The following is a 13,873-nucleotide window of genomic DNA, read 5'->3' as shown; positions in this document are numbered from 1 at the left end:
TACCAATCTGTATATCTTAAACTGCATGCCCCTTCATTCCCAGAAGTATGTTTCTTGGCCCAGTTGACAGAAGAACTTGGTGATCTGCATGATCAGATCATGGGTGACAGCTATTCGCACAATCAGCTTCCTATTGGAACAATATAAAACCCCAAGGAACTGCTGATTCCTGGTATAGTTGCTAATTGTAGTGGAAGTCGGTAGCTTCTTATGGAACTAATCACCTAGGAAATGACAATAGATCCCAAAAATTCAGAGCTAATTGGGATTTGCAGAGCTAATTGGGATTTGCAATGAATGTCCCCTGCCCACTTTCATAATTGTATTCATTTCCAGTGTTAAAATAGGTGGTGACCTTGCAGTTATCACTGCCTTACACGTTTCTTTATGATGCTGAAATTGTTTCCCAGATCCTTATTCAACCAAGAGTCATGTGAATAAGACTTTATTTGATGCTACACCACAAAATAAGAATGATGATACCCCATAGCATACATCTCTATCACTGGAAGACTCTCCCCTCAAGAGGCAACATCATTCTCTGGGGCAAAAATGCATTAATGTACAGTAATGAATAAGGGAATGGGAGCTGTGCACTCCAAAATAAAGCACTGGGCCATCCCAAATGACACCACCAGGTGCACATCCCCTACGACGTGCCCTAGAGTTGAGTCCAGCCTGTTACTTTCCTGTTGCAACTACAGTAGCGTCGCAGTTTTGCATGTTAAATAGAAGGTCTAGCTTGTTCATTTTCAATTTCATCATGATAGCCCATCTCCTCTTCAAACAGATGTTCACCATCCTCCATCCTGGTTATCAGTTTGGGAGTATGTACCTTTCAGTGCAAGTTAGCCCATTTTTTCATGCACACACATTTTAATGGCTCACACTTCTATGTGCAACACATGTTTTATTGCGCTTCGCAGATATTGCTCCTGAGTTCACAGGTGCAGCTGTAGGCAGACCAGTCCCCATCCTACCCCACCACCCCTTTTCTGGCCATGGGTTTTTCCCCTCCTACCCCTGCAGCTGGGGCATGTGTGGCTTAATAGGCTAGTATAGTGTAAACATAACTTTTATATGTATTGGGAAACAAAACAAAAATTGTATGACTCACTTAATTGCCATATTCACTTTATTGTGGTGATCTGGAACCAAACCAACAACTTCTCTGAGGTATGTCTGTACTTTGAGCAGACTTTAACTATGTTGGATGAACAGCATTTCTTTCACAATTAATTTCCAGGCAAGGACAGCAGGGAAAGAAAGTTGTTATCAATACTAGCTATATATAATACACGTTACTAAATAAAGCTTGCTTTCTCAACTGGCCAGCTAAACCATGGGTAGCCAATAGATCTCAAACCCTCGGAGAAGGAAAGCTCTGATCCTAAACCTCGGCTGCCTTGTGGGTTATCTTTGGGAGAAGAAAAGGCTAAGGATTGAACCCTATACACATCTGGAGGGGAGTCCCTAAGGAGCACACCTCCTTCCAGCAACTCCTGTAGCCAAGCTGGTCCCAAATGTATTGCTCTGCTTTCCTTTGGACCACCTCATCAAGGCTGAGAGGCTGATCTTGTTGTATGGGCAGCCCAGGACCTCCATACACACTGCCCAGGTTTGCGCCCCTGCAAGGTCATATTGGTGCTAACGCAGCAGTTTGACTTCACCCCTGGAGACGCACTCCATTGCCTCCCAAGACAGACTGGGGCACACAGACTCTTGAAGGCGTACTCCATTGTCTCCCAAGATAGATGGATGCGAACAACAACCACCCATGAGGCAGTCAGGTGGCAATGAGTTTATTATTTTCTCCCTTACCCTCCAGAGCTGATTTAAGGCATGCACAGGGGGCTGTAAGAAGTAGTCCCATCCCATGAACAGAAGTCCACTTGTGCAACATGGAATATCTCCCGTGGTATCCACGATCCAACCCAAAGTTACGTATTGCAAAGTCTCATAGTGTCACTTGTATATAAATTACAGGAGCCTCATGGTGCTTAGCTTTGGCTGGGTCATCCAGTGCTTTTTCCAATTGTGTTTTGGTTTCAAGGCCAGGGCAAAGGAACTTCTGAGAGTGCAAACTACAGAGAGGGCCCGTCTCCTGAGAGGGTCTGTAGGTCTTTCAAATATTTGGAATCATTTAGGGCTTTAAACACTAGCACCAGCTCATTGAATTAATGTTCCTACTGAAACTTTAAAAAAAAGAAATCAAAGTAATTGTGATCAAGAGACAGAAACTCAAGCATAGTGTGGGCATTATTTAAATCGAGTTGTTCTGAATCTGCCCTCCGTTTCTTTGAAGCTGCAGTGACTCAGAAGCCAAGCCAGCCTTGTTCAATGTTTCCCCTACTACATCTGTTCATGCCAATCATTTTTCAAATTGATATTTTATTAAGAGAATTTCATTTATAAAAAGGTAATGAGGGGGAAAAGAAAAAATTGAAAAGATTGAAAAGAATTGAAAAAAACTGTTATATTACCATATATTAATATACAGCTGCTTATTCTTATTATCCTAATGTACACATAATTGTCCGTAATCTAATATATTCTGTGTAAACTAGTTCCAAATATCACTGTACTTACCCAAAGAAAGTATGCGGCTATAAGCTATCGGTTCATATGTTGCCAATGTTGTCATGCTGTCGGGCCATTGATTAAAGGGGGTTGATTCCCCTATTCCTGCCAATCATAGGAATGATCAGCAATTATCACAGTATAGGTAGCATTCTTGTAAATCTTGTGAAAAATGACTTGGTAAAGGCACAAGATAGGGAACTGTCCTATCTGCAAGTGCTGGAAATATAACTGGTTTCAATGGTCATTGTGACGTAGATATTTAAACTAAACAAGGTGGCATCCATTGAAGTTGCTTCCAGTGAAGATTATGTACACTAATGTGGTGCTCTCCAGATGCTGGATTACAAATCCCATCATCCCTGACCACTGGTCATATAGGCAGGAGCTCAAGGGAGTTGTAGTCTGGAGGGCACTATGCTGTAAACGTTTAAGTTTTTCTAACAACTGGTTTTCTAATCTTCTAATACACAATTTTAAAACTTTAAACTTAGCACTCTGTAGGCAAACAGGATCTTCCACTCATGTAATGAAGTGTTGCAGCTCATTCAAGAATGTTGAACACTACAGTATTAATGTGAATTCATCCAACCTTTGCATATGGCATTGCCTACCACACAAACACATTTTATCCCATAAGCCAAAAAAGAAGCCAAGTGGTAGCTGACAATATGTATTTATTATTAGAGATGTTGTATACAGAAAAGTCTGTGCATCACTGCTAGTCTGACTGAAGGGACTCTTTGACTCTGTATGGCTTTATTTGCAGCTGTTTTAAAAAGTAACAAAAACGTGATAGGATCTGGGAAGATTTCAGTCTTTATTTCAAAAAGTTGAGGGCTTGAAAGATAAAGAAAATGGTGTTTCAAACTAGCAGTTTAGTAACTACGGCCAAAGAGGGTGTAGAACTTGGCAAGGTTCTTGCCACAGACACATTTTGCTCCATTCTCCAGCTTACACAGCGGCTTGAAGGGGATGCAGAGACTTTTTGCTCCCATGGACGGAGCGCCAGGCTCAAGGTCTTGATCTCTGAAATGGAAAGCAGATTTCCTTTAATGCCCAAAACTGAGCTAAATGGCAACGCTCCACAATTGTGCACTAACCAAAGGTATCACATGTGACCTAATGTGAGCCTGATTTGCAGAAATCAAAACACTTTTGAACCAAAGGAATTAATGCTGCGCAAAGAGTAAAGTTAAGGTAGTGATATAGATTTGCAAGAGAGCTTTACAAAGACAAAAGGTTGAGCGTTGACAAAAATGGGTACCCCTGCCCGTATGGGCCAGTCGTGTCCGACTCCAGGGTTGTGCGCCCATCTCAATTAAGAGGCCACTTCCGGGTCACGTGTCCAGCGTGACGAAGCTGCTCTGGTGAGCCAGCACCAGCACAGCACACGGAAACACCGTTTACCTTCCCGCTATAAAGCGGTACCTATTTATCTATTTGCACTTAAGAGTGCTTTCGAACTGCTAGGTGGGCAGGAGCTGGGACCAAACGACGGGAGCTCACCCCGCCACGGGGATTCAAACCACCGACCATGCGATCGGCAAGTCCTAGGCACTGAGGTTTTACCCACAGCGCCACCCGCGTCTGACAAAAATGAGGGACAGTCTATTGTCCCATAATTAGTAGGGATGTTGCAGGGCTTCCGGTGAACCGTGAACCAAAGGGTGTCTTGGCACCTTAATACAGGTAATGGTGTTCCACTGTAAACTGTTCCTCCAACAGGTCTACAATAAGAGTGCTTTCCCTTTTAGAAAAATTACACTTCTTGGTTAGCTGATTCTTTAGCATGGGCCCCGTAACATCTACTACAAGGACCAATTCCTATTTTTGTCAGAGCAAGTGTGCATTTCAATTGGTACTTATGTATTTGTATAGTTATGTCTATACACAAACATTTATTTACCTGGCAGTTGTTTTTTTGACCCAGTCCTCACAATCTATTTCGCCACAGAAAGGAATCTGCACTATCTGAAGTCAGAAAGGAAAATCAACATTGTTGAGGTTATATAATTAATCTTAATTAATGTCTTATATATTGAATAAAACTTGTCTGTTCCAATTTGCAAGGGAAAATAGCTGAAATGAGTCTAACAGAAAGTAGTGTAATGTTTATCTGTTTTAGCTGCCTTGAGAGAAGTCAGTCTGATGATAGGATTCAAAAGCCTTATGATCTTTATATTTCACTGCAAATAAAATTTCACTCCCCTGCCGCTCTGGCCTAATATTTGTGTGTACATTCAACAAACTGGCCCCAGTAGAGAGCTTCTTGAAGGTGAATGTTAGCAGAATCTGAATGGACTTTTAAAAACATCTTCAAATTAAGATAGAAAGTCGCCCCTTAGTGGTGCAACTGAGTAAAACACCACTTAAAGGCAGATGGTGTAAAGAAGGACAATGTCATAAGAACTTATTCTGCAAACAATTCATAGAAAAACCAGCCCCTAACATATTTGCTTGAAGTGAAAATTTGAATGCCATGCTTTCTCTCCAAAAGTCATTGATTAATTGAATATTTTAGTTTTCATGTATTTTGCCAGAATTTCAGAAACACTCCTGGATCCAGAAGCAAATGTATTTTGCAATAATGCACACAGAAGTGCTCATCTCAAAGGGAGAGAGGTGCATGTGTAGGGAACTCACACCCCCAAGAGATTACTGGACTGGCATGTTAAACTGAATGACACGCCCTGGTCTGCAGAACCAAAGGAATAACCATTATGAGTTCTTGAACTTCAAGTGACGTGTTCGCTTTTCAATAAAGAATTGTTTGTTTTCCAAGCCATAAAGGCTTTACAGGCATTTGCTACATTTGAAATTTAACATAAACTAAGCCCATCTTCAAGAGATAGCACATACAGCATGTAGGAAAGTTAATAATTTCTCATAATTCAGCATTGTTTGAGTGATTAAACTTCATTCTGACTCCAACTTTTAGAAAAGAAAGAAATTGATTCAAACTTGAAGCACACATTAAGGGAGCCTGCTATGCTTCTAGGAAACATGAATATGAAATGTGTATAGTTTGCAGGATTTTGTTCCTCTCAAGAGTGCTACAATACGAACAGCAGCAGCACCAGATCACATAAAGGCCTTCAACTTGGACTCAATGGCACTGGACACAATGACACTCCTGACCCATGGAAGAAGAAAAAACAGGATGGAAAATGCTAGGTCCTAAAACCTAATTTAGTTTATGACAAACAGCAGCAGGATGCATAAGTTGTATCTGTTTAAATAAATTCCACAACGTAAGCCAGCTGCTTGTTTCGAAGGAGGCGTGTTGGAAAATGACTTATCTTTAATAAATGTTATTAAAAATAGGTCAAAGCTATTTGAGAACAATTCACACAAATCAAACTCTAACATAAAACCAGTAGCCAGAGCACAAAACACTCCTGTGGCAATCTAAAATACTTTGCTGCAATTAAAGGTGCTTCATTGCACCTTCATATCAATTCCAATAACCTCTTGTCATCCAGCTTTTCTGCATGTACTTGTTGACCTCTATTTAAATCAGATAGAAAGAGTTCTTTGACGCAAGCAATGCGTTCTTTGAACTGACAAGACTAGTTATATTGTCTGCTAATTATTTTATGGTTACTTGTAATGAATTGATTACAGTATCTGATCTAGAATTCAACTTGATACTATTTCTTAGAGATGGCATGGCTATTTTCTACTGAAAAAACAGCACAGCTGAATAAGTGTCACAGGGAAGGCAGCCTTCCACCTTTACTAATGTTTTTAAAGACGTGGAGAGGCATCCTTTTCACATACTGCCATGAACATATAGAGATGTCCCATAGCCTTGATGGAGGATGAATGAGCTGACCACAAAGGAAAAGTTTCTGCAGTGGCAGCTGCAATTAAATGAGCCAAGAGGTTAAAGCTTTTAATGAACTATAGGCTCCATTACATGTATTAAAATTGCAAGCATTATTCCAAAGGAATGTGATATCGATTTAACATTTGGCATTTTTTGAGGTTGCAATTATTCTGAGACTCCTAAGAAACTCTCATGTTTTAGGCCAGTACAAACTGCTAATTCTGCAATCTGAATAAATTTGTGTTGCTCAATTGTGCCTTCACTTGCAAAAACAAAACTTGCAGCCTATTCTTACGAATGCTTCCTTGAAAGACAGCCACACTGGGTTCATTAAGGCTGTAAATATACACTGGATTCCAGTCTTGATCATGCTGTAGATTTCTTACCTTTCCCGAATCAAGTGCAGTCTGAAACTCTTCCATTGTATTGGCCACCACCATATGATTCTTTAGGTCTTTAGAAGCTCTGAGAAACAGTAGAAATTCAGTCAACATAAGCTTTTACTTATTGTAAAAAGAAACTCTTTAACCACAGAGCCAGATCTTGAGAATGCATCTGAATTACATCCCACTAATTACATTCCAGTTTTTGTCCACACAGCAGTCCAAATGATGGTTAGGAACATGCTTAGCTGCAGTCAAAGGTGGGATATAAAAGTGCAATAGGCCAAAGTACAGTGCAACTCATTCTGTGTGCCCAAGGTGACTTTGGGTTCTGTGCATCAAACCTTCAATGCACACCACACCTCTTTTGAAAATGAGGGGAATTTGTGACTATGTGATATTCACAAGGCACACTGAAGTCCTTATGCAGACCTAAAGTAGCTCTTGGGATACAAATTTAAGTCCTTTGAATTTGGGACTAGAATCCACTTCCAAGAGAAGCTTGATTCCATTAATATAGAGTATGCCTTCTCTGGGTGTCAGGCCATGAAAAATGGTGGAAGAGCAAACTGAAAGTACAAGGGCTAGTATTCAGTTTAGATGGCTTGAGTTTTTTTGTGAGAAAAGTCAGCATTTGCCAATAGAAAGGACTGTAACTTCTATACTGATGACCTTTTTTGGTCAGGCAAAGCAATCCGAAAGGTTTTTTTTTGGGGGGGGGTGAATTGAAGATGGGACAAATAATCAGTTCTAGAGTCACAGAAGGGAGGAGCTGCATTTTACCCCCTCCTGCTTTCTACTCTGTTTTTATTATTATTATTCTCTTCATTGTTCCCATTTGGGGGATTCACTCGACCATTCCCCACCCCACTAGCTCAACCTATTGGGAAACTTTGAGATCATTGGGGAGGGTGATTCAGACAGCTCAGTTTGCCATGCATCCATTGCAATACAGGCTGGGTGGATAAGTTAATGTTAATTCTAGTTGTGCCCTGATCCTCAGTTCATTTCCTCATTCCTTTGGAAACCCATGAAACGACAGGCAGATGAATGAAACACATAGCATAAGAAGCAAATGTGTCAGTTTGAAAACAGCCTCCCCCAAACTTAACCTGTCAAAAAGGTTCGTCTGGATTTTGTCCAGAACACGTCTCAGCTGGTCCACTGCTTCATTTTCAGCAAAAGTCAGCTTCTCTCCTGTGTCTCGTCTAACAGCTACAAACTGATGATTTTTCATATCTCGTGGACCCACTTCAAGCCTGATTGGAACACCCTAAAAAGAAAAAAAAAGTGGAGGCCATGAACAGAGCATTTTATACACTTCTTTACATCTGTCTACCTTGCTTAAGTGGAACACAAAAATATTTCAGGGAAGGAGCTTTAAACCAAATCTTTAAACTATGGTTTAAAGGTGAAGGCACCCACTGAAGCTATCACAGGTGCTTTATTCCTCTTCTGCTCCTGTTGCACTGCTAACAGCCAAGCCACATTGCAGCTTAGCTTTACATCCAGGTTCGTGTTGTTTGTTTTCCCCAAACTACAAGTAGAAAGCCAAGAACAAACCTTCCAGACAGCTCATGCTTTGGAGAACAAAGCTCTGACTCTGGATGCAAAGCTAAGCCAAACCAAGTTTCAGATCCTAGCAGCACAGTTTAGTGCAAGTATGGTTTAAAGTGACATGCAAACCAGACCAGTATTAATAGCATGTCTCCAATAAGACGACATCCTGAAAGTTTAGTTTACACTGCAAAAACTCAAGCTATTACTCTTTCCCAGCCTAGAAGACAATGTGAGCAAGTCAATACTAAGAGGTTGGATAATTTATTACACAGACACTCTTGAAGTAGATGAGCTCATCAGAATTGGAAACTAAAGAACAGATGACATGTACTATGGGGAAAGTTCCTAAGGAGGGTCTACTGTCGCTAATATATTGATAACTCCCATTTTCCTTCTGCATATACTACTGAATGATGCATCCAAGGAAAGGCTGACAATGAGAAATTCATAAAAGGAGAACAGAACTGAACAACATTTACCTTAAGCTCCCAGTGATTGAATTTCCATCCAGGTGAATAGTTCTCTCTCAAGTCAACACGCGCACGGATATTGGCACTGAATAGCTGCTTACGGTATTCAGCACACTTTGCCATCAGGGCCTCCTTGTCTTCTTCCGAAAGCGAATTGGTGATTCCACAGGGAATAATCACAACCTGAGTGGTGATGCAATGATTATTGAGTTAGGAGCATTAACAAAAATGCTGTTTGCAAGAATTACAATATATAGGCCCTAAACTTGTAGATTGCTCTTAAAACCATGAGTTTTGAAGCAAAAGGACTATTGAAGCAGTGCCGCAATAAAATCAACTGCATTAAAATTTTATAAATATACACTAAAACGGTGACCAAGCAGTCACTGAGCAGAATTATTCATGCATGTATTTATTTATGTATTGATTGATTTGATTGTTTCCCAGAACTAGGACTCAAGGCAGCTCACAAAAATTAAAATAAACACAGATAAAACACACACAGCTTAAAACATATAAAAGGTTGCTGTTTAAAAAGTAATTAAACTGGAAAAAAGAAACTGTGCCAACAAAAAAGGAATAGCAAGATAAACTGTTAGAGTATATTGAACTGGCTAGATTAACAGAGGCAGTTAGAGATCACACTAGACAAGAGTTTCAAAAAGCGTGGGGAAAAATGCAGAGAATACTTCACAAAACAGTGCCCTAAAATACATACCTGGACTTGTTTTGATTAATGTCTGCAGGAGACTTTGTGGATATTTAAGTTATAATTAGAAAAATCTTAATAATTATTCATAAAGGACACAGTTTATAAGGAGGCCAGATACAGGATAAAGGAAGTCTTTTATTTGGTTGTTTGTATTGTTGTATGTTATGTTCACTGTATGTTATGTTCGCGTTTAATGTGTATTGGGGGGTGGGAGGGTTGTGTTGTAAATAAAATTCCAATAAAAATTTAAAATTAAAAAAATAAATAAAAAGTAATTAAACTACCTATAGAATTAAAACACATCTATTAAAATGTAAATGGGGAAAACAGTACAGAATACCATTAGGATACCTTTCCTTAAAAGCAGTTAGTTCCCAAAGAAAGTTTTCAGGTGCTGCTGGAAGGACAAGGAGAGAGCAAACACAGCCTCCAGAAAGAGAGTTCCAAAGCCTGGGAGCAGCCACTGAGAAGGTCCTCTCCAAAATGCCCACTAAATGTCCCTGTAAGGGAAGCTGGACTCAGAGAAGTTCCTCCCCTGAAAATTTCAGAATCCAGGCAGCTTCATATGGCTCAGTCCTTCAGAATTAAGGACCAGTAAATGTGTGTTGGAGCAAAAAAGTGTTGATTGAGAGTGAAAACACCTAAGTGAAGGTGTCTGCGAGATCTCTCGGGAGGCTGTTTCATAATGCAGTAAGAATGCCCTCTTTCTGGTTGCCACCCAGTGGACAGAAGCAGGCTGTCGCAACATTTCCCCATCCTCTCTCTATTTCCTTCCACATCTTAAAGATACAGCCAGAGGACATCAGCAGCTGCACAAGCATTAAGATTATTTGCCAGTCAACTCAGTGACTTGGAGCCAGACTAAGTTAGTTGTGCTTAGGTCTTACGGAAATCTATGGGGCAAGTTAGTCATGACTTACAGTTAAGTTTCCATTAAACCAATTTAATGGAATCTAAGTGTAACTATCTTAGTTTGGATTCAAAACCCCACCACCACCACCATTCTAGAAAATAGGAGGGAAAAGAGAGGTGAATTGGCACTAGCAAAAGGTTTGTATCAATGTGATTTTGCTCACCTGAACAGAAGCGACCCTGGGAGGTAGTACTAGACCCATGTTATCTCCATGAATCATGGTCATTACGCCAATGGTCCGCGTTGTGAGACCCCAAGAGTTCTGATAAGCAAATTGCTTCTCTCCTGGTATCCTGGGATCTTCGAAGACAATCTCAAACATCTTTGAAAAATTCTGTCCCAAGTGATGAGAGGTTGCTCCCTAAAAAAAGGCAACAATAAACAAAATTCAGGTAACATCTTCCTACGTATTAATGAAGTATATAAAATGTTTTTATCAGAACATACCTGGATGCCTCGCCCACTGGCGGATATAAATGCCTCAATGGTAGTTGTATAATCTCCGCCTGCAAACTTCTCCTTTTCTGTCTTTCTTCCTTTCACAACAGGAATTGCCAGAAGTTCTTCATACACACAAGCATACAGATCAAGGATCTGTAATACCTGAGACAAGTAATAAAAAACAGTTTGTAAAAGTTTAGACTAAGCTATATGCCAAAAGTATTACTTAACCATTTGGTAGAATCCTAGGAAAGCCAAGGATAAATATCAATGGCCTTCTCAAATCCTAATAATTTATGGCGGCTATCAAATAAAAATTTAGCGTTTACAGTTTAAAGCTCTAGCAATAACCACTGAATCCTATCCGACAACAGAGAGTGATTCTCAGACATGAAATTATCTGTCATTTGTAACTATGGTGGTTCACTAATTGTGTTATTTCATTTCTTGTCTGGGGGTTCACATAGTTAATGACACCCAATTTTGAAACATGTAGATTGTTTGAGTGACAACAAGCCAATGAGATTCAAATTAATTCTTGTATATCACACCATGAAAAAACAATGTCCAACACGATTTAAGACTGCATCTACTTTTCATATAATCTCTCTGTGTTATTAGCCTTTTTGAACATACTGAAGAAAAGAAGTTTCACTGTTTTACCTCAATTATGCTGAAATATGAAGTGGACTTCCTCCCCCCACTTATGCAACCATTTCCAAATTTTCCTTGAATGAAGTTCGTTTAACTTAATCTGTGCACTGTACCTCTTCTGCTGCCTCTTCGTAAGTTGCAAATGCTGTGTGTCCCTCCTGCCACAGGAATTCACGAGTACGCAAGAAGGGCTGTGGATGTTTGAACTCCCAGCGCTGCAATACAAAACAAACAAACAAGCAAAAAAACAGAGTGTCATGAAAAGTTAAAGTTGTTATCTTCATTAATGAGCTTGTTTTTAATGTATTATTTAGCATTGCTCAAAGTTCTATTTTTCAATGATGCATTATACTATATGAATTCAAAGGCATAATGGGTTGCAATTAACGAAACACAAAGCCTAAGGCTCCATCAGTACAAGAAACTTTCAACCCCTCTGCTCCCCCTAAATTTGTTCTGTGGTTTCCCAAACCCTCAAGATTAGATTTGGGGACGACATGGAGTTTGTGCCAGTGTGGGGTCCCAATGAACCTAGAGAGAATTCTTGTGTTGGCTTCTGCTAGTGCTACCTAGATTTTACATATTGTTAAGAAACCCACTATTCACACAAAAGGAACCAGAGATTATTTTAACTGCCATTTGTTTTCAATATAAAAATGCAATATTCTCATATGCAGATTTCTATTATTTCTATGAAGATTGTAAATACCAGTAGACAAGGATAATTTGCATGATAACAAATCCAGATACAGTGGTACCTCAGGTTAAGAACTTAATTCGTTCCGGAGATCCATTATTAACCTGAAACTGTTCTTAACCTGAGGTACCACTTTAGCTAATGGGGCCTCCCGCTGCCGCTACGCCGCCAGAGCACAATTTCTGTTCTCATCCTGAAGCAAATTCTTAACCCGAGGTACTATTTCTGGGTTAGCTGAGTCTGTAACCTGAAGCATCTGTAACCCAAGGTACCACTGTATATCGCAACAGCTGTCTCAGATCAGGCCTGTAGAGATTCTCCAAATGTGTGCACTACATACCACATTTTTTTCATTCAACATGGTGTTTGTTAGGATGTGGAAAGCAGCAATGAAGAAATATTCAGAGCATATGATATGAATCAAATCCCTCAACACAAGAAGTGCCAGGTAAAAAAATATGGCAAATACCCGCTTTTAAAATTAAGTTGTGGGTTGTTAGAATGTATAGTCTTTGTGGGGAGAAACACTATACATTCTAACAACCCACAACTTAATTTAAAAAGCGGGTAGTGGAGATTGCTGATTTATTGATTAAGAATGAGCATATTGGGTAAAGCACAGCAAATATCCGGTATACCCTGCACTTACCACAACATTGCACCACTGATTAAGTTTGATGGGGAGATCCCTGTGTGATTGAACCCACTTTGCATAGGCAGGATACATTACTGCAAAGAAAGGAGAATATTTTCAGAAAGCAAGTAGCTATTATGTTAACTATTGGTTTTGGAAACCTGATTTGTAAGAGTTTTTATTCCCTTGCATAATAATACCTGTGTGGACTAAGGGTGACATCCAGTGATGTCAGCCTATTTGTACTTCCACTGCTGCAATGTGACTTGTCCTTCCTACCCTCCCCCTAGAGCCCCACAGTTTGCAGATTGGGGAGAAAAGTGAGGAAAGGGAAATCCCATCCTATCTGCTGGCATGTTGCTGGATATTACCCTACATGTTAGGCTAATCCTTTATATTTAAAATTTAAATACAGGAGAACATGTTGTTCATCTTGTTTCTTCCTTATTTTATTTATTGTATTTTATTCATTGCATTTATATCCCAAGTTTCCTTGAAGGAGCTCAAGGTAACGTGAACAGAAATCCTCACTACAACCCTGTTACAGTGGTGCCTCGCAAGACGAAAAACTCGCAGGACGAAAGAGTTTTTCGTTTTTTGAGTTGCTTCGCAAGACGAATTTCCCTATGGGCTTGCTTCGCAAGACGAAAACATCTTGCAAGTCTGTTTCCTTTTTCTTAAAACCATTAATACCGTTAAAACCGTGCTTCGCAAGACGAAAAATTTGCAAGGCGAAAAAACTCGCAGAACGAATTAATTTTGTCTTGCGAGGCACCACTGTATTTTAAATCTTAAAACTGTACCTGTTTCACTAGTAGGACGTACAGCTATTGGTTCAGCCAGCTCTGTTTTGCCAGATCTTGTAACCCAGGCAACCTGAAATCAATGAATGTAAAAGTTTAGAAAATACTACTTTTTATATATATATTTCATGTCATTCTTAATAATACAGTGGGTACAATTTTGTTTTAAAAAAATTATTGTGACACATGTGAAT

At 39.7% G+C, this 13,873-nt stretch overlaps 1 protein-coding gene across 4 annotated transcripts in view; it reads right to left on the bottom strand.

Moving 5' to 3' along the window:
• Window positions 1-3,240: 3,240 nt before the first annotated feature.
• EPRS1 (glutamyl-prolyl-tRNA synthetase 1) overlaps window positions 3,241-13,873 on the bottom strand; it is a 39,920-nt gene continuing 29,287 nt past the window's right edge. For all 4 annotated transcript variants that reach the window (XM_081000483.1, XM_081000484.1, XM_081000485.1 and 1 more), the window contains 10 exons: window positions 13,680-13,752; window positions 12,892-12,971; window positions 11,659-11,760; window positions 10,898-11,053; window positions 10,614-10,811; window positions 8,835-9,008; window positions 7,908-8,068; window positions 6,799-6,877; window positions 4,490-4,554; window positions 3,241-3,609 (listed from right to left, as the gene is read on the bottom strand). In XM_081000483.1, coding sequence (XP_080856609.1) covers window positions 3,459-3,609; window positions 4,490-4,554; window positions 6,799-6,877; window positions 7,908-8,068; window positions 8,835-9,008; window positions 10,614-10,811; window positions 10,898-11,053; window positions 11,659-11,760; window positions 12,892-12,971; window positions 13,680-13,752 — 1,239 coding nt within the window. In that variant the 3' untranslated portion in view covers window positions 3,241-3,458. The remainder of the gene's footprint in view (window positions 3,610-4,489; window positions 4,555-6,798; window positions 6,878-7,907; window positions 8,069-8,834; window positions 9,009-10,613; window positions 10,812-10,897; window positions 11,054-11,658; window positions 11,761-12,891; window positions 12,972-13,679; window positions 13,753-13,873) is intronic.

The sequence above is a fragment of the Podarcis pityusensis genome (genome assembly GCF_964106645.2).
Source record: "Podarcis pityusensis genome assembly, chromosome: 3".
Lineage (NCBI taxonomy): Eukaryota > Metazoa > Chordata > Lepidosauria > Squamata > Lacertidae > Podarcis > Podarcis pityusensis.
The sequence above is the reverse complement of the archived record's forward strand: the minus strand, read 5'-3'. Positions and strand labels throughout refer to the sequence as shown.